This window comes from Poecilia mexicana, unplaced genomic scaffold (assembly GCF_051168715.1).
Source record: "Poecilia mexicana isolate PSO_F unplaced genomic scaffold, ASM5116871v1 scaffold_7, whole genome shotgun sequence".
Lineage (NCBI taxonomy): Eukaryota > Metazoa > Chordata > Actinopteri > Cyprinodontiformes > Poeciliidae > Poecilia > Poecilia mexicana.
This window is the reverse complement of record NW_028263376.1, coordinates 30,209,457-30,229,206: the sequence shown is the minus strand read 5'-3', so window position 1 is coordinate 30,229,206 and position 19,750 is coordinate 30,209,457. Positions and strand designations below refer to the sequence as shown.

Sequence of the window (19,750 nt, the reverse complement as noted above, 5' to 3'; positions counted from 1 at the left end):
GCTTATGTCAGCTTTTGCGTTGTCTTTCTCTTATGATAGATACTCCATTTCTCTGTTAGGAACTTTATTGGTGTCAAAGACTTCACTACCACAGATTTAAGAAAGCACAACACACGTTAGAAGCGGCAGTTTAGGCTGAATATGTTCTGCAGACTAAATTTATAGATTGAATATCTTGAGCAACACCTGTCTGTTAATGAATGAATGAATGTGGCTACGGTGTCATGCAAGAGTATTCGCAACCCTTTGAACTTTTACACATTTTGTCATGTTACAAGCACTTCAATGTACCTTATGTGGAAGCCACACACAAAGTAGCACACATTAGTTAGCTCTTTAATTTGCAAAGTGTCTACAATTCTTTAGAAAGAAATCGGAGATGTCTGCAGACACAGCAGTCTGTCCGTTTTTACTCGCATGCTCCAAAATGTAACCTAAGTGCAACCAACTGCTTTTAGACGTCATTTAATTTGAAATTGTACTCCAAATATGAGTTAGTTTAATTATAGCTTGTCCTGTTAAGGCTTAAAAAATTTTAAGAGAACATCAGAGATTAAACATTAACATGAAGACCAAGGGATACACTATACAGGTTAGGGGATAAAAAGTGGTGGAGAAGTTAAAGCAGAATTCTGAGGGAAAACAAAATCCAATGTTTTGAACATCTCAAACTGTTTCCATTCACCTTACCTGGCTGGCCAAGAAGGCCACACTTAGTCTGCAATCTGCAGATATCCACAGCTCATGTGAGAAGAATCTGTCCCCAGAACAATAATTAATAGTGCATTCCACAAATCTGGCCTTTACAGAAGAGTGTAAAAACAAGGTTGTTGAAAGAAATATTTAAGAACTCCTGCTAGCAATTTGTGTCAGTCTACCACATAAAATCCTTGTCAAATACATTTATGTTTCTGGTAATGTGACAAAATGCAAACTTCAAGGGTTGTAATATATTTGATAGTTTGTGTATACTGAGTCTAAGTCATTTAGCTGTATTGTGGTTAGATGCTTTATAATGCTACACAGCTGTTAATTTTATGGGCTGTTTATTAGATGGTAAATGCTGGCATTCATTAAAGGGACTTTAAAATCCTTCATGGTTTTCTCTCCTTACTTGTGCATGCAATGTCTGGTTTGGTACCGTTTCCAAATGTGGTTAGTAGCTTCAGTTAATCCCAAGAGTTTAAGAGTTTGGGCAATTATTGTACCACGTATAAAAAGCAATGCAAAACTACCTGATAGACACTTCCTTATTGCCATCCTTATCTGAAAGGGAGTGTTGAAAAATTTCAGGTATAATCTCCTTTCAGGAAACCCTTTCAAGACAGTTGTACTAGCCAATGAAAAACACGTTCTGTTAGTCGTCACACATTCCAGCCAATCAGAGGAAGAGTTGGGCGGGACTTCCACGGTGAACATTCCCCGGCACATCTACACGTTCTGCCCAGTTCGATCGGCAACGGGAGCGGAAAGAGGAAAGCTGAGAGCCCGAAGGCAGTAAGCCCCCACCACCGCCGGCCCAGGTTACCATCTAGCACCGGGAAAAATAGCAGAGAGCCGCCGCCGGCTGAAGCCATTACCAACGAGTAGTAAGCATGAGCAGCGAGGCCGAGACACAACAACAACCTCCGCAGCCTGCTGCGGATGCGGAGAGCCCATCCAGCCCGGCAGCCGCAGCTTCAGCGGGGGATAAGAAGGTCATCGGTAAGGCTGCCAAAGCTAGTTGAGCTAACTAGGCTGCTAACGTGGATTCTGTTACAGTAGGGCGATCCCCACTGTCACCACTACAGACTGCCGTTAAATGTAACGTTAATGGGACATAAACGTTAAGTTCCTCGGTACAGAACAAAATTGACAAAAATTTAACGAACATAACCTCCGTTTTCTACTTTTTCTGTTTTATTTAGAATGTTGGCATTATATTAGTCTATTCACTATTTTCTCTTCAGCGATGTCAAATATTTTTCGTGTGTAGTAGCTAAGCGTTAGTATCGGGAGATTTAGAATTACATTGCAGTAGCTTTATTTTTTATGAACATCTTTTCCGAGTTCTGAAATTAGCCGTTTGACATATCTGTTATAACATTTTTCAGAGGATTGTCAGTTGTCCGAGACTTCATTACTTTAGTATGAGGATCTAAGCCGTACATTCGTCGGCCTCCCTGCGTCAGATATCCGCTCGATAGACCCATCCATCCAGTCGGCCGTCACATGGACAGTCGTTAGAAAACGTTTGCAGCCGTTATCAAAGCCAACGTGTTTATATAGAAACGGAAACACGGTTTGGAGACGTTAGGTTCTGTGGGTTAACCGCCCGGAGGTTGAAGTTTAACGGTCGCAGATAATTACAAGTAAATTTACCAACCTGTGTTTATTATTTCATATCAACTACATAGGCTAGTAATGTTAGCTGCTTAACCATCCCTTTGTTCACTCGAAAACAGCCTACTGGTTTCACTTTGAATTATTTTATCCAAAATATTCACGACACAAACATTTGTCCCTTCCAACTGGCCAGAATGCCAGATTAACAGCAGTTTACTAACGCCTATAAATATATATGTCAACGGTCATGTCATTTTAGGTCGATTTTCTGGGTTATCAGTCTGGCCTACATACTTCATCACCCGAGCTAACGATGCTATCCCTAGCCTAGCCGGCTAATAGCAGCTACCTTCCAGGCTTTAAAGGCCCCCCTTTCCACCCCCCCAAAAATGTCCGCCGTGGGTTTCCACTTATTTCGCCATTTGGTGGTGTTTTCGTTCAAACCAGTTTAAAATATCGAGTCGCTTTTATTACGTGTTAAATAAAAACTCGGCCCAAATATAAGTCGCCTTGCTTGTTATGTTAGTTTCTGTTTGCTGGCTCAGCTCCAGCCACATGGTTCAAAGCCTCTCTCAGCTACATTGCTATGCTAACACATCCGGGTACGGTTCTACCACGTGTGACCACTCAGATCCTGGGTTGTGTTTAGATCAGGTTAAACAAGAAGGATACGTTAGCTCAGCTACGACAGAGCAAAAATGAAATAATAATATGCGAGTGAACACGACTAAATTGAAGGAAAGGTAAAATATATGTAAAGATTTGATCATTTTCATGACCAGAACAAAAATAAATAAAAGCGTACCCTAATGATACTTTTAAACCCAAAACAATGTCTAGGAAGATATAAGATTTACAGTACATACTTGACTCAATAGAAAATGTTCTGGGGCTATTTTGAATATATTTTATTAGACACCATTAAACACACAAATAAGTCTGTATATTCCATATATGGTCCTCCTTAGCCCATAAATTGAAAATAGACAAGAGATTAGACTAAATCAGTAACATTTGAAGGTGAGTTATCAGTCTTATTTTTGTAAGGAGCTGGGAGGGGAGGTCAAAAATCTACTTTTGATAAAAAATAAATGATTCTTAAAGGTCCATTTTAGTGGTAAAGATCTGGGTATATAAAATGTTAACTGTGGGGGGGAGGGGAGGTGAGAGAAGTGAATGTAGATATCCTGCTTCTTGAAACAGGGCTACTCTTGTGTAACACTGGTCAACACTTTAGCGATCATGGCTATTGGTATTATTTGTCTGTCACTGACATGCTTCACTAAACAGTCCATAACTAAGGTGTGTACAATATTAGATCCTTAAATGAACACATGCTGGGTTCTCCCTCTACAAACTTTGGCTCATGCCTCACACCAAGAGCAGCTGGTGCCGGGCATTCCCAAGCATCCAGGTCTATAATAAGAATGGCAGTTGGGAGTTAAATATAGCATTCACATAATGCATGGCCTTGGTTAGGTTTGTTCATAAGTCAGTCACCTGTTATCAAACTGTTTTAATTGGACTCAATGAGTAGCAGATGTATTTTAACTCGGTGCCAGAAGAAGCCCAGGCTGCCTAATAATCTAGGTTGTTTTAATTTCCTTGCAGCAACAAAAGTCTTGGGTACCGTCAAATGGTTCAACGTCAGGAATGGATATGGTTTCATCAATAGGTAAGCGAGAGCCGCCCGCACCCACTCGCCCGTTCTTCCAAGAGATTTCTGATATAATGCGTACGAGTGGCTGAAAGATTGTTCTCAATCCTATTAGAGTTTTGCTTTGCTCACAGAGCTGACCAGATTATGCTTTCTGCTTGTGTCTATACCGTCGCCACCTACAGTACTACATTAATCCTTGCTGGCTTAGTTCAAGTCCGTTTACAGAGACATTGCATTGTGTGGCTCAACAGGACACTAACTTCTATGTTTTGTTTTGTTTAGGAATGATACAAAGGAGGATGTCTTTGTACACCAGGTATGTTTTAGCTTCTTTATTTCTGCCTTAAAAAAAAAAAATATATATATATATATATACATACACACACAGTTACACAAAAGTTCTCATCCAAGTTCTTTATATTTTTAGACGGCCATTAAGAAGAACAACCCGAGGAAATATCTCCGCAGTGTGGGAGATGGAGAAACTGTGGAGTTTGACGTAGTCGAGGGAGAGAAGGTGACCTTTTCTTTGACTTATTTATTTTTCTATAAAATGTAGAGTTGATACATTCGCTTCTAGACAAAGAAAAAAAAAAAAAAAAGCATCACATCACTGAGAAAATGTGTCCCAATGTATCCAGGGAGCAGAGGCAGCTAACGTCACTGGCCCAGGAGGTGTCGCAGTCCAGGGAAGCAAGTACGCTGCAGACCGGAACCGCTATCGGCGCTATCCACGAAGGAGGGGCCCTCCCCGCGGCGGAGACTACCCAGAGAACTACCAGAGCGACGAAGGCGAGCCCGGCAGCGGAGGACGCGACAAGAGCAGAGAGGGGGGAGAGAACGCCCCCGAAGGATACTCGCAGCAACAGCAGCGCAGACCAGGTTACCCTGGCAGACGGCGCTACCCGCCATACTTTGTACGTAGACGCTACGGCCGTCGGCCCCCGTACACCAACGCACCACGCGGAGAGATGACTGAGGTACGCCGCCAGAGGGCTACTCTCCTGAAGCAGGCACCCAGTTGATCAATAACTTAAGTCTGAAACTCCTGATTTTTGTTCCACCCTCTCCTCTCTTAACAATCACGTGGTTGTGATCAACAAATCTTGGTGTATCGGGGGTCTTGGATGCTCTCAAATAGGCCCCACATTTCCGCAAAATCGATATGACACAAAGTTCCACATTTTCATTACAAAGTCACCGAGTTCTCCTCTGAAAGTTCTGAAGGATTTCTTTTTTTTTTTTTTTGTTTTGGTTTCTTCTTTGTGCCCCTCAGGGAGGTGAGGGCGACGAAGGCCAGGGAGGTCCAGACCAGGGCAACAAACCAGTGAGGCAGAACTACTACAGAGGCTTCCGACCAAGGTTCAGACCAAGGTTTGCATGTGGGCTTTATTGGCAGAGGCTTGCGGTGGCAGGATTGACACGCTTTGCATGTGCTGGTGTTAAGCTTGATTGCACTAACAAAGAAAAAAAATGACACTAAAGAATCTCACGTAAGCTGCCAGTAAACGACGCACGTCACCAGAAAGTTGCATTTTCGTCAGAAATTGCTTGCTATGTCTTGTGCATGTCTCTAGAACTGCATGCCGTCTGTGTAACTGTGTTTTTTTTTTTTTTTTTTTTTTTTTTTTACACTTCTACTTTATGTCTAACGTCACCTTGTGCAACCTAGGGGTCCCCCCCGTCCCAGACCGGTGCGGGACAGCGAGGAGGACAAGGAGAATCAGGGCGGCGAAGGAGGCCAGAATCAACAGCCCCGCCAGCGGCGCTACCGTCGTAACTACAACTACCGCCGCAGACGCCAACAGACCGGTGGCAAACCCGGCCAGGAAAACAAAGAGGCCAAGACAGGAGGTGACCCATCTGCAGAGAAAACGTCCGCTCCCGAGGCCCAGCAGGGTGGGGCTGAGTAGGAAACAACCTGCACACCGGCACCTACCATCTTGTACCATCGTCCGGGTGAGTTTTTTTTTTTTTTTTTTTGTGAACCATGTTGAATGTTTGCGCAGCCCTTGTTGGACTCAGTTTCTGCCTCCTGTTCTTGTTTGTTTTTTTATTTTACAGTTTTTCGTTTGTCAACAAGAAGAAACATCAACCAAGATCTGAGCAATAAAGATTTGACTCTAAGACCGTCACAAGCTTGCACCATGCATTTGACCAGATTACCACTGATTGCCTGCAGAATCTATGCAGACTTGTGTTTTCTTTTCCCATTATTTTTATGTGACAGCTACAAAACATTTTGGGGAAACAACAAATGTTTTTCTAAATCTGTCCTAAGTTTTTACACCAAATGGTTTTTAAAGATGAAAAAAAAAATGAAATTTGATATCTGGTCAGTTTGACATTTTTAAATAACTTTTTATGTATTCAGACATTTTAACAAAATGCAAGCTCAAATAAATCTTCAGAAACCAGGAAACCTGTTTGGAGTCTCTTTATTTTTCTCAAGTATACAGGCTATGAACATTATAAGATTTCTTTTTTTTTTTTTTTTACAGCATAAAGTAGATGTTTAAATTCGAATGTGACATTTTTGTGAGATCTGACCTCGTCTTCATTCCTTTTTACTGAACCACATTTGGCACCATATGAAGAAATGTCAGAAAAATGAAGGAACAAACCCCAACGTCTTGTGTGAGGTCGGTGTTTGCGCATTATGCTACGTACGGAACAGAATCTCAGTCTGTGATCATGGACTTGCAGGGCTCAGTGTAACTCATCAGCAGTGCAGTGTGTGTGTTAGCCTTCAACAGCGTCTTGTTCCAGTGGCGTGCTGCGGCCGCTTCAGACGTTGGTCTCCTTACGCAAACGCTTCATTCGTTGCATGTTGCTCTCCATGGCGGTGGGATCGGTGATCTCCATGGCGCAGTTGGCAGGGAACCAGCCTCTCTCTCCGTCCCGCATCCTCTCCCCATAGCACCACTCTAGGCAAATCGAGACGTTTGTGTTCATTTCAAAGACCAGAAGCGGAAGGCGACGTAAAGACCCAGCCCAGCTCCGACGGCCTCACCTTCTTCCTTTTGGAGAACGATGACGACCTCCGCCTGTCGCAGGCCGAGTTCGTCCGGGTCTTTAGGCATGTAGGTTTTGGTGACTTCATACTGCGGCAAACCTGAAACGCATTCCCCGTTTAACAGGAACGTCAGCCGTTGAGGTAAACGGCTCACATTGATTGATGGTAAATCAATTTAGCAGGTGCATCTCTATTGTAATTTAACTGAAAAAGTGAAACTTGTGTATTTTATGGATTCTTTCAGCAAACGGTGATACACTTTCAGGATTTATGTGGTTTAATTTAGATAATGGCTAAATAAGAATGAATTCAATTTCCCACGCAAAATATTAACACAAAAAAAGGATTTTAAATACAGCAATGTAAAATTAATGAAACATATATTCATATGGTATATGCACTTAATACACTGTCACCGTTTCATATGAATGAATTACATTAATGCAGCACATCAGAGGGAATCAGAGCTCCTTTCAGTTGGTTGAGGGTTGTTTCTTCTGGACACTATGTAGGGTTTAAGTTAGTCCAGGTTTTTTATTTTTTTTTAGGCCATTGCCAAACATTTATGCATTTTTTTCCTTCATAATAATCTAATGTAATAGTAAATAAGTATTTTTTTTAAGTTAGTAAGAGTGTTTCAAAGATGAAATAGTGTTACAGTAACAGCCATAAAACATCAACAGCATTGAAATGACATAATAAAAGGACCAAAACCCCTGTGAGCAGACATAACGCTGGAGCGGAGAGCTTGAGAGAAGTAGAAGTGAATAACAATCATTTTGTAATGAATGCAACTCTTTTTCTTCTTTTTTTCCATGAGGCAAAGCATATTACCCATCTGTTTAGGATTTAAGGGGTTTATAATCTGCATAGCAACAGACTAATCATCTGCTGAAACTTCACACGGATTCCATCGGAAGCACATTTATGTATTAAAATTCCCGTCTGTAATCAAAGCATACAGCCTTACCATCTGTGCAAGTGAAGACCCCTTCCTGCTTCTGCTCCTTAAGAGCGGTGATCCATCGTGCCCGGTCCACCCTTGGCAAAAGAGAGCACAGGAATAACAATGAAGTCTGTTTCTCGTAAAAGGGCCACAGATGTTAGACCATCTTGAACTGCAGCCACTATTTTGTCAACAGAGGGCGCCAAAGACAAAATATGTGGCTTCTAAGAAATACAAGTGGACATGTATAAGGGATTGTTCAGCTGGTATTATCAGTATTATTCACTCTGTAGATCGGTGGATAATCATTTTAGGATAAAAAGTTGGCCTTAATTTCAGAAGGCCAGAGATCGTAAGGTAGAGATCATAAGGGCTGCAGTACCTGGAGTCAGCCACCAGGGAGATCTGCTCTAATTTCCCCTCGCTGTTCTTGCACATCCGCAGTTTAAAGGAAAGGTAGTTGGAGGTACTTTTGCCGGGTGACGTCCGTACATCTGCGTCCTCCACAAACTCGACCTGGACGTTGTCCAGAGTGGCGTAGTCCAACACCACGAAGCTCTCCTCGCTGCAAAACAGCATCGTTAGCCAGGAAACAGAATGGCACAAGCAACATTTTCTTGACTCCTAAAAAAAACCTTGACTCGTACATTTTTTTCCCCTTCTGAACACAGAGGTCACAGAGCTGACTTGAAGACATTTTAATGACTGCAGTGTTGTGGGCAATTTCTTTGTCTGAGCTCACATTGTTTTCTCCCTCCCTAATTCAAAACAGACAGCTGAAGTCAGTCAAGCTGACAAGCTGAATGCAGGAATAAAGAATCCGAGGTATGCACACACTCCTTTCCCTGTCCCTTTACTCTCCTCTTTCCCGATGTTCCCTGGAAGCAGCTGGAACTGTTCAACTCACCATGGGGGACCAAGGCAACCAAAACATCCACGAAAGACTATCAGCTGTGAAATGTAACCTTTAGTTCCTCCATATGTTGCACCTTTTTGTAGCTTGGTGTGATAAGAGTCAATTTCTGAAAAAGTACCAATAAATCATAAATCCAAACTTTGTGGGACAGAGTTTACTGCTTTTGTCCTGCTACAAACTCAACTTCCACGTACTTTCTCTTGATTTTACCAACATAATTAAGCTAAAATATTAAAAAGGAAAAAGAAGAAGTTTCTGAAATTATATTGCACAGTTTTATGCATCCCTTGCAGGTTTTTGATGCACCAACTCTGCACATTTAGACAGACACTTTTGCCCATTTGTCTTTTCCAAAAAGCTCAATCAGAAAGGATGGGCAGCATCTGTCTTCTCGCAAATTTGCAGTTGGATTTCACTGGACTTTAACTAGGCCATTCTAACATCTAAAATACTCAAGTAAAGCTCTGGCTCCATGTCCATGTAGCTCAGTCTATTTTGTGCTGCCTGTTGGCCAAAAAGTTCAATTTTGGTCTCACCAAAGCATCTTAAACTTAGTTTGTGACAAATGGGCAGAGTTGTGCAGCACATCGCTAACAGTAACCTATCCTATCAACAATACATGTGTTTATGCTGAGACCAGATTACACTCGGCTCAACTTTATAAACTACTTAGATGAATTGGTTCCACAGGATTTCAATTCGGGGACATCAAATTCATGTCATATGTCTGTTATTCTATTTTAGTTTTTTTATGTAAAAGAAATTTTAAAACAATGCATCCGTTCACTTCACATATTCTGCTACTTTTTGCCAGACGAAGTAGAGTAATGTTTAGGATTTCAATGTAAATTTGGGCTTTGCGTTTTCTCGGCTGCTGGAAAAAAAGCTTTTTACACACTGTGACACAATTTCCAAATGCATCCTAGCAATATTACGAGTGTTGGTTCGAAGAAGCTCCGTGCTTGTAAAAGAGCGCCACTCACGACTTCTTTTTGGTGACGATCAGCACGTCGTTGAAGAGGAACAGGTAGTGGCTCCTGTTGGTGAAAGCCCTCCATATGCTGAGCTCCTCGCTGGAGACGGCCAGCTCGCCGCGCTTCTTCAACCACCGCGACGCTGACACCAGAGGAAACGGCTGCGGGGACAAGATGACAATGGATACGTTCATCCCGAATCGAGCTCGTTTCTGCTCACAAAACAGTGACGGGCGAGCGTCCGACCTTTATTTTTCCAAAATCCATCTGTTTTTGGATGGTGTACATCTGCTCCGTCCTCTCCATCCGTCTTGCTCCGTCGTTGCATTCGGTGACCAACTGTTCACATGGCAATTGTAGTAAAAACAGTGATCAGAATCCTGTCCGAGCGGATAAACCTGCGTGGACACGGCGGTTCTTTGGATTAGTCCAGCATGCTAACCTTGCTCATAGCCTTCAGCGCCCAAACGGCAGCAAAGTACTCCGCGGTCTGGTCCTGAGTTTTCTGACAGATTGTCTGAGGATGAACAAGCACACAAACGGAAGAAAATAAATAAAACGCTTCATAGTCAAATACATACAAATACAAAGTCAAATACAAATTACATATGTTGCAGTGGAATACAAAAAAATCTAGATGTCCTTTCCCAAAATTTGGATGGTACTAGAAAAAAATGACAACATAAGGTAACATAAATATCTACAAAAAACAGTTTTCAAATGATAATTACATTTATTATGGGGGAAATATGATCCAGACCAACCTGACCTTGGCTAAATAAATAATAATAAAAAAAATCTTGGCATTTTTCATCTTCAGGTGAGTGAGTTTTCATCAGTGCAGATAAATAACTTAGCATCCATGTTTGGTTTTTAACTTGTTCTTTTTTTTTTTGTTATTCTTTGAGCACAGTAATTCTTGTTTTAGAGCACTGTACCGTACGACAAAAGTAAAGATCGAACTGACATCAAGCAGAAGTGGCAGTCTGGTCACACGCTGCATGGGCAGGATCAGAAACGACAACATGGGAAGGCCTCCACATTCACTATTTCTCTCAATTTCTTTCAGGGTGTCTTTGAACGCAGAGTTATTATTCCTGTGAAACACAAAAATAAAAACGAAAATGAAGTTCAGCTCATATTCCTGTGCCGCTGCATGAAGACATTGGCTCATTCTAGATTGTTCCGCCACTCACAGCAGCTTCTGCAGCGTCCTCTGCTGAAAGGTCTCGTTGGAGCAGTAGACGATGTAAGGATCGAAGTGGTGTGCCGCGTGGTTCTGAACAATGTCGCTGATGTCCCGGATCACCAGCTGCTCATTGTGACGTTTTTCGAGATCCTTAAAGAAGCTAGAAATCGTAAAAGAGGCAGGTTAATGTTGAGGCAAAAATGAAGTTTTGTTCTTCTAAAGACAAATCAGCAGAGCGGAAGACACAGCAGGTTTATTCCTAATGGTTTGGTCACTTCTAGATCTAAATTTCAGGGTCAACATGAGTTATTAAGAGATCTGTGGTTTGGGTGTTGAGGAAAATGATGTCTTTGCAAAAGTCAGCTTTAGGAGGATATGGTCATCTTCCATGTGGAGGAGACAGGAAGCATGTGGGAGAAGGTGCTCAGATCAGACAAAAATGTAACTGACACCGCCGATCACCCTGAGCGCACCATCCCGGATCAGAGCTTATGAGAAGACGGGCGAAGCCAATCCTGGGACTAAAACTGCAGGAGGATGAGAAAGTCTTGATAGAGCTGAAGCTACAATGGATCAAAACATAATCATGTTAAATTCAGAATCAAAGATAAGCCTGAAAATGATGTAGATACATTTTAAAATATGGAAACCATGAACCATGTTCCTTTCTTTGCACAACTATGCACTACTTTTTTTTTTTTAAATCAAATAAATTCCAAATAAAATACACCGATGTTTACAATTGCATATAAAATGCAAAAAGAGTTCAAGGTGTGTTATAAACTTTACAAACCTCAACATGCATCGTGTAACTTGAGGTTTAATTGGGATAAAGGAATTGCTAGCAACTGAATCCCGCGACAAATACTGTTGCTACGGATAGAAAGACATTTGTCACAACAGTTTTTGACAGCAGTTGTTGCGATACATCAATAAGGACTAAAAGATTCACAGAATCACTTCATAAGGAAAGAAAGAACTCTCAGTCTTGTCCCGTCTAACAAAAACGTGTAAAGTGACACCAAGTCAAAAACAGCCCCACCCGAGGACCCAGCTACTTGACAGTTTCCCACACAGAAACTGGAAGTCTCTCTGATTTATCCGCACAGATACTGCCAAGGTATTCTGTTCTCTGGTTTTGCTTTACCCTTTAGGGCTTAAATGGGAGAAAATGTATTTCTTTTCTCATTCGCAACAGTGTCCTGAATTTCCGCTCTCATTCAAATTGAAGTACGAAACAACAAACAAAGCATGCCGGTGTAAACATTATCATTTCAAAGCTCAGGAATACCACTCAGAGTGGCAGAACTAGTTTGGCCAGCGTGTCTGAACACGTTAATGGGGCTTTTCAGGATACTAAAGACACGCTGAGGGCAAACAGTTTTTCTGAAACTTAAAATCAACCGTTTTTCTTTTCTTTTTTTTCTTTTTTATCTTGGAACAATATCCTCAGCTGAGAACATAAGAATCACTGAATGGTGTATGAGGCGCTGGGGTCTATTGTTTCTCGCTTTCTCATCTGCATCAGGTATCCGAACGCTGACGAACATTTAGAACGGACGGCTCCTTTAACTTATTTTCAAATATTCTGCACCGCAACATAATTGCTCCCTTACAGATTCCTCAGATTGTTTTTTCTTCATTGCCAAATTAAAAATATTTCAGTGAATCAATTTATCAGTTTTCAAAAGCAGTAAGAGCATATTTGCTCCCTTACAGATTCCTCAGATTTATTTTTCCTCGTTGCTGAATTAAAAATGTTTCAGTGAATCAATTTATCAGTTTTCAAAGCAGTAAGAGGCATCCAAACCAAACTAGGCCTGCTGTATGTAGTAATATAATCGTCCCTCTCAATTAAATCATAAATTAATTATGATAAACTACATGTTTTGATTCAATTTCATCAGCCACACCCAGACATCTAATAAGAAGTAGGCTTTAGGGTCTAAAAAAATTGGAAGGCAAAAGTGGAACTTTCTGCAGGGTGTGCTTATTGTTACATCTGGCATAAAACTAATACAAACTGCTTTGCTACTTCAGGTACCAGACGGCTATGGGCGTAACTGGTAGAAAGTCTGCTGCCTAGCAGAGAATCCGAAAGGAGGGTCTGCCGCCATCAGTTCATGAACCCAAGGTCTCTTGGGTTATACTGCTGGAAAATAATCCCAAACATGCCAGGAGAATCCCCTTCTGAAAGTCTCAGAAAGAAAGGAAGGTTTTGGATTTACCGAGTCAAACTCTGCTCTGAAAATCCCACTGCAATGCCGTGGCATGACATTAAACCAGCTGATGCTCAAAAGCCTTTCAGTGTGACTGAATGAAACGGTTCTACTGAGTGGAGTGGGCCAACATTTCTCCAATGTAAAAGTCTCTAACAGCTAATACAAAAGCTCATTGGCTTGATTAGGTTTCAGTTTGAAATGTTCCTCTCATATGGCGAGGTGGGTTTATAGTCTCTAAGTATAGTAAATCGTATTTTCTAAATTTTGGAACTGCCGTGTTTTTATTTGTCAGATCTTAAAATCTGTTTAACGATATATTTAAGTGTGAAGAAGCTATAAAAAAAAAAAAAAAAAAAAGAACAGTACATCTTTAACAGCACTTATGCAGTACAGTAATCGATATGAAGACCAACCCACCGTTGGCTGGTCGTGTAGATGACGGATATGTTGGAGAAGAGATGGTGGTGCTCCGTCGTCGTCATTGTTTTCTTCAACGCTGCGCTGTTCTTGAAGTGACGTACCAGGATGCCAAGGCTGTGCAGGTATGAGTGCTCTGAGGTGATAATTTCAAAAATGGCCTGTAAAACAAACCATGCACACACACACACACACACACACACACACACACACACACACACCCCCCCCCCCACACACACACACACACACACACACACACACACACACACACACACCCCCACACACACACACACACACCAAGTGGATGTGAAACCAAAATTATATTGCAATGAATGTTTCATTTCAACTTTTTTGCTTGTTTGTTTTCTCTGTGTGATTGGCATTTTTCTCAGCGTCCTGTTTCAACGTCTAAAGAAAAGGCAACATTATATCCTGTGTTTGGATGTTTTACGTCGTGACGAAACGGTGCTTAGCTGCTAGATAGCTGCAGGCCAGAGACTGTTTGGAGACAAATCACATGCTCATAACACACCTTGGTCAACATTTCTACTTCTAAAGGTCAGGTGGCTTCGGAGAGGACCAAAGGGCATAAAGACGTAATTTTCTTCGTTCTGTCTCAAATGACATTCAAACCTCACAGGAACGCTTCAAAACTTTTGGAAGTTGAAATACTTGCACGCTTTTTGAGCACATTTAAAAAAAAACAAAAAAAAAAACAAAAACAGGAAGCGTGAGACGACTGAAGGTCCCAAACAGCAAACCAAGCACCTGTTCAGAGGGCTGTAAAAGCACCATTACACAGGTAGGGTGTGGCTTTATTCAGCAAGAGCACAGCACACAATATGGACCTTGGCATTGACATCTTGGGCGAATGGAGAGGACACATTACCAAGGGAAAAAAATCCTCCCACACAAAGTGTTGCGCTGCAATTGACAGTTTCAGCTTTTACTTTAGCGAGGAATGTTGTGTTTTGAGTTTTGACTCTGACATTTCCTGAACGCCAGCTACCAGTTTCTGTTTCTTTGCGCTTCTTGGGTACCATGAGAATGAGTTTGAACTTGCTGTCAAGCAGACACTCTCTGCAGATGTAGGATAACAGATCTAATCAGTTATTTTTGGCTTTGACATCAATCCGACACGCAGCAAATATCGCTAATCGCTCGGGAGTCGGACAATTTTTCGCACAAGTACAGCTTTTACAAATCTGTGCATTTTAAAAAGAAACAACGAACAATTGTTACTGCTGTGAGTTTTATTTTTGGGTCGACCTACGGCTTGGGTCAGCCGGTTTGAACAGGCCTGGAGTCCAGATGGGGCTGAGTAGATGTTTCTCAGTTTAAAAATTTCAGTTTTTAAACTCAAAGATGAAACCTTTAAAGGATTTTCACACAAGAATTATGTGTATTATCCTATGACTAGAAATAAGTCCAAACAGTTTGCAGCCAGCTGAATACCAGTGCTCAGCAACAGATAGTCAAAGATGCTTTCCTCTCTATTGGCTCCATATTTCTGTAAAAAAAAAAAAAAAAAAAACCTGCTCATTTCGACACGGTCTTTAAACACCTCATTAAACGGTTTATGATCTACAGATTGAGGGGAGATTTTTGCGTTTCTAAAAAAGCAATACGTTATCATAAAATGATTTGATGCTGGTAACTGGCCCCATGGATTTCTGTAAAAATCTGAAACGAGATAACATGGCAATTTGTTTCACTCGTGTTATCTAATTTTACATATATGAACGCTGGAAGAAAAAACAAGTCAAAAACTTTTAATGAACTGTTTTAGAGACAATGACGCGTCCCCTTTTAGAGCCTTGTGCACAAGGAAATATGAAACACCTAAATTCATCCACTGTGTGCAGCAGGACAGGCACTACAGGAAATACTTAGACATAATCTCACCTCTTGCCTCTTTCTCTCCTGAGGTGTGATTGTTTCCAGAATACCAGATTCCTGCACCTTTAAAAGACATAAACAGAAATCAGACATGAATCCCCCAGCCTGTTTGTCTGGATATCTCAAATACAAGAGTTTTTAATACGAGTCAAAATATACATTTTTTAACAGTCTTTCACATCCCAAAAACAGACCTGTCTTGCATTTCTGCAAAAGTATGAAACACTGATAAATAGAGCAGCGCGTAATTAAGTTAAGCTCTTATCAGAGTTCTTAGACTCGACTTGACTTCCTCTGCAAATCTGAAGGTTCACCTGAGGCAACTGGCTCCAGGTGAGGTGAGCTTGTTTATAGCTCTTCATCACGATGTTGTGGTCCTCCGCTGGAGGCTTCACCACCACAAAGTCCTCCAGCAGCTCGTCCTGCTGGGTGGAGTCCAGGCCGCGCTCTCTGATCTCCTGGTACAGGCATGGCGTCGCTGGGGAGAGAACGGCCATCAACAGAAAACCATGAAGTGTCAATGAGAGACTCTCTTTCAAGGACTTCAAAAACACAGCCAGGAGTGTCAAAAAACGAGTTGTAGGATTGCTAAATTACAACAATGGAGCTTAATGTTTCTACTTAGACCATGTCCAGTTTAATAAAATTCAGTTTTGAAGGCTCTTTAGAGATACGTCTAGGTTAGTTTGGAGCAGCTGACTCAATAAGTATATAAGAAAATGAAAAACCTTGTAAAACTCCTAAAATCAACAAAGACAAATGTGAAGGGAAAGGTCAAGTATCCACCGTTCAGGACTGAACAAGTGTTTATCAGGCCAAGAACGGTTTTCCAGTTCTGCCCCTCTCTGCTGCCTCAAGCTCTTTTCAGAGACGTGACATGGAAGCCACTCAGCCCAAATTCAGACTGCCATGAATGATTTTCTGTTTGAGGAAGTCTGCAATGAGCAATGGAGTTTTACAAAGAAAAAAAAACGTCAAATTTCAGTTATTTCCCAATCTATTTGTGTTCCGGTAACCCGATTTAGAAAAAGCAGACGAGAGTGACACATGAGGGGACATACCATCTTTGAATGAACCACGCTGGTTCCTCTTTCTGCCCAGGGATCGCTAGAGAGAACACAGCAGCACAGACTTTATTTCTGTCATGAATTATGGGTTTTAGTCACACACTTGAATAGAGGACTATTCAACATACAACATGGTTTCCACATGTTATGTAAACCTTCTACGCTTTCTTAGATTTTAATTCGTTTTAAAGTAGAATTACAAAAGCTCACCATGAGTTTAAGGAACATGTCCTTGTGACAATGGGGAGAATCATCTAAAAACTTTTTGCTGTACTTGATCTAGATCTGGAATTACAGACTTTTCCAGATCGCGCACAAACTCTGGATCTCTGGTCCAGTGAGAAGTGAAAAATTCAACATCATCAGAAGTGACTGAAGAGTAGAGAGAAACTAAATTGACGAATTGGACCAAATCACAATAAAATTTCACATTAGTTTTTAGTTCCTTTAAGCAAATATATTTAAATATCAAGACTGCTGGGAGATCAGTACCTCCAACTCCCTTTTGCTAGGGTAAAAATAAGCTGACAGTGTAAATAAAAAGTTTCTCTAGTGGGTTAAGTTGTGGCTAGAATTTAAGTTTTAACAAGAACTTCTTAGTGGCAAAAATAAATAAACAAATAAATAAATAAATAAAAGCATTTTCTTTTTCATTCACAACATTTTGGTTGACCGTCTCTACCTTGTGTCTACTGCTGAGAGAAGGACCAGGACTGCTTTCTCGGTTCTCATTGACGGATTTCAGAGTGGGTTTAGGCGCTGTCCCGGATGTCATGGCATCAATGTCCAGGCTGGTCACCGCCGCCCGATACGACTTGTTCCTGCGGTTCCTCCTGAAGGCAAACCCGTCTCCATCGCTGTCATACTCGTCCCGGGAGGAAACATCCGGACCCTGGGCTGAGTGACGGCTGCGGTTCTCGCTGTTTGAGTTCTCCAATCCCACCGGGAAGGTCACCACGGTGGTGTGGTGCCGATTCTTGGGTCGGCTTGACACTGCTAAGCTCTTGGGAATCAGCTGATGGGTACCTAGCTTCTTTGCTGCAGAGCTCTCTGTGCTCAAGATCACCTTTTGGGTCTCGGGCTTCTGTGTTGCTGGAGTCTCTGTGATGACCTGCTCCGGTACCACCAGCTTGTTCACCTCGTCTTCCTGAGGGGTGACTGTTTCAGACTGGAGTGTGGGGGAGCTTTTGGGTTGGAAGCCTTCATCTCCTGCCTCGTATATATGAAGTTCTGTGGAGAAGAGGGTCTCTATTTGAGGGGACTTGTTGTCCGTGCAGTTGTCTGACTCACTGTGGGACATGGTGTCCTCCTGCGGGTCTCCTCAGTTCTTCAGCACCTACAGCATTGGGGGGAATCTAAATAAGAAAAGCAAAACAAAACGCAAGACATTAAACCTGGATTGCCACTGGAATAATGTATGGACCAACAGATGTATTAATAATCTTCAAACTTCTGAAATCTTCAAATATGACCACATTTTCAGTGGAAATATGTTAGGAAGTCATATTAAGGGACTTGACCAATGACTCATGTCTCACTCCCACTCACATATAAAAAAAACAACAACTCACACACATACAAAACTTCTCCTTCCGCTGTCTTAAAGTTACAAGAAAATAAACTCACACTGTTTCTAATAAATGTTTCCAACCTGCTCAGCCAGGAACTGATTCAAAAACCTATTATTAAGTAGACAACCCACCTCTTAACATGTTGTGACAGCCATGCTTAACCATACAGCTGGAAATTAGATCTGAGCGCAGTGTTCATACCGAACTAACCCTTAAAGTAAATAAACTAATAGCTTCACGCGAAATTCCTGTTAACATGCAGTACTTACTTTACAAATTCAATGTCGCGACACAGACGGACTAGTTTGTGGCAGGGGAAAAAAAATGTCCGCCTCACATTCCCATGGTTAATAGATGCAGAACAGAGCGTCTTTACCTGCGAGAGGTGCACCTCAAACTCCAGCTGTAATCCGGTTGAGTGTCTGTCATGCGGCGGTGCTGCTGGCGGAGTAGCGGTCAGATTGAGCAGATACGCGGCTGTATTCCTCCGCCGCGCTGCTCCTTCGCTCCTCTGCCTTCTTCTGCTTACGTCACTCCAGGTGAGCGCCAATCAGTTACCGCTGAGCGACGCTTTTCTTAATAAGTCCAACAGGAAGCAACTTCGACAACTTAGAAGAAGAAGCTTCTTCTTTGACAACCCGCCAGGAACTTGACGGCAAACAATGAGGATTATGCTTTTAAAAAAATTAATTTGACTGTCATTCCAGTCACCCCACATTAATTTCTCATTTCAAAAATACAATAACGTTAGCGTGTCAGTTTAACTTTAACCTCTGAAATGTCAATACTATTTTTTGTTTGTTCTCACCTGACTAGTTAAAAACACGGCTATTTGTCACCCCCTGGTGTTAAATAACATGTACTACACTTTGTTTTAAGATTTCAATCCATCCCTGCAGAAACTCAAACAATAATCTTAAACACGTCCACTCTTTGAATACCAGTGCGATATATATTGGATTATTTATTTTTGTATGTAATTCCCTGATATTTTTTTGAGCCTGGTGTAGGGTTACTTTGTCACTGCATGTTTCTAATTCACACAAACTTTGCTTTATGCCTTCTTTGGCAAATGATTAGATGTTTTTTAGTTTTACATTTAGAAGCTACACCTCATCCAGCAGCTAAAGTTTTCAATTAATTTTACATTAATTCTCCATCAAGGTTGTGGGTAACTATCCAAAAATTGGCTTCTGGTATGGCACATGTCTGATTATTATTTTGCAACTAAGATAAGCTTAATTTTGCATGAATTACCTGAATCTTGTAGTGGAACTAGAATTTTTGTACGACAAACAGCAAGGTTCAGATATGCAAATTAATTCATACTTTAATCAAGAGACTTGTATGAAAGTGTAGATGTGAGAAACAGCATTGTAAAATGCATTTGGATATTTTTTTGTTCAAAGAATAAATTATGTTTAACTTTTCTTGCACTTTTATTTGTTGTTTCTTTGTAAGAACAATAAATTTAACTAAATATGTTTGCAGAACAACTTTAAAAACATCTCAACATACAGAGGAATAAATCAAGAGAAACACACAAGC

At 41.3% G+C, this 19,750-nt stretch overlaps 2 protein-coding genes across 8 annotated transcripts; one reads left to right on the top strand and one right to left on the bottom strand.

The window, feature by feature from the left end:
• Positions 1 to 1,433: 1,433 nt before the first annotated feature.
• ybx1 (Y box binding protein 1) lies at positions 1,434 to 6,407 on the top strand. Of its 4 annotated transcripts, none has more exons than XM_014983244.2 (8): positions 1,434 to 1,704; positions 3,937 to 4,000; positions 4,268 to 4,301; positions 4,413 to 4,502; positions 4,627 to 4,902; positions 5,262 to 5,347; positions 5,658 to 5,944; positions 6,050 to 6,407. In XM_014983244.2, exons 1-7 carry the CDS (start codon positions 1,596 to 1,598, stop codon positions 5,896 to 5,898), a joined length of 900 nt encoding a protein of 299 aa, XP_014838730.2. In that variant the 5' UTR covers positions 1,434 to 1,595; the 3' UTR covers positions 5,899 to 5,944; positions 6,050 to 6,407. The 4 variants fall into 4 exon arrangements, with proteins under 4 accessions (XP_014838730.2, XP_014838729.2, XP_014838728.2 ...); XM_014983243.2 differs by having other exon boundaries at positions 5,262 to 5,359; XM_014983242.2 differs by having other exon boundaries at positions 4,627 to 4,965.
• arhgef16 (Rho guanine nucleotide exchange factor 16) lies at positions 6,408 to 18,727 on the bottom strand. 4 transcript variants are annotated; one of them, XM_014983234.2, is made up of 15 exons: positions 18,579 to 18,727; positions 17,314 to 17,986; positions 16,626 to 16,671; positions 15,879 to 16,042; positions 15,571 to 15,627; positions 13,666 to 13,826; positions 11,034 to 11,186; positions 10,805 to 10,934; positions 10,280 to 10,354; positions 10,084 to 10,176; positions 9,847 to 9,998; positions 8,330 to 8,512; positions 7,972 to 8,042; positions 6,999 to 7,100; positions 6,408 to 6,912 (listed from the first exon to the last, which is right to left on the bottom strand). In XM_014983234.2, the coding sequence occupies exons 2-15, from the start codon at positions 17,929 to 17,931 to the stop codon at positions 6,773 to 6,775; spliced, it is 2,145 nt and encodes a 714-aa protein (XP_014838720.2). In that variant the 5' UTR covers positions 17,932 to 17,986; positions 18,579 to 18,727; the 3' UTR covers positions 6,408 to 6,772. The 4 variants fall into 4 exon arrangements, with proteins under 4 accessions (XP_014838720.2, XP_014838721.2, XP_014838722.2 ...); XM_014983235.2 differs by having other exon boundaries at positions 18,472 to 18,714; XM_014983236.2 differs by lacking the exon at positions 18,579 to 18,727 and adding an exon at positions 18,334 to 18,456.
• Between the last annotated feature and the right edge of the window lie 1,023 nt (positions 18,728 to 19,750).

Bases quoted from the DNA above. Each gene is read 5' to 3' on its own strand.
- ybx1 (XM_014983241.2), top strand. From the start codon at position 1,596: ATGAGCAGCGAGGCCGAGACACAACAACAACCTCCGCAGCCTGCTGCG. The intron at 4,966-5,261 runs GTACGCCGCCAG...TGTGCCCCTCAG, and splicing joins CACGCGGAGAGATGACTGAG to GGAGGTGAGGGCGACGAAGG. The intron at 5,360-5,657 runs GTTTGCATGTGG...TGTGCAACCTAG, and splicing joins CGACCAAGGTTCAGACCAAG to GGGTCCCCCCCGTCCCAGAC.
- arhgef16 (XM_014983234.2), bottom strand. From the start codon at position 17,931: ATGTCCCACAGTGAGTCAGACAACTGCACGGACAACAAGTCCCCTCAA. The intron at 13,827-15,570 runs GTGAGATTATGT...TTTGTTTTACAG, and splicing joins AGGAGAGAAAGAGGCAAGAG to GCCATTTTTGAAATTATCAC. The intron at 9,999-10,083 runs GTCGGACGCTCG...TTGTCCCCGCAG, and splicing joins TGGATTTTGGAAAAATAAAG to CCGTTTCCTCTGGTGTCAGC.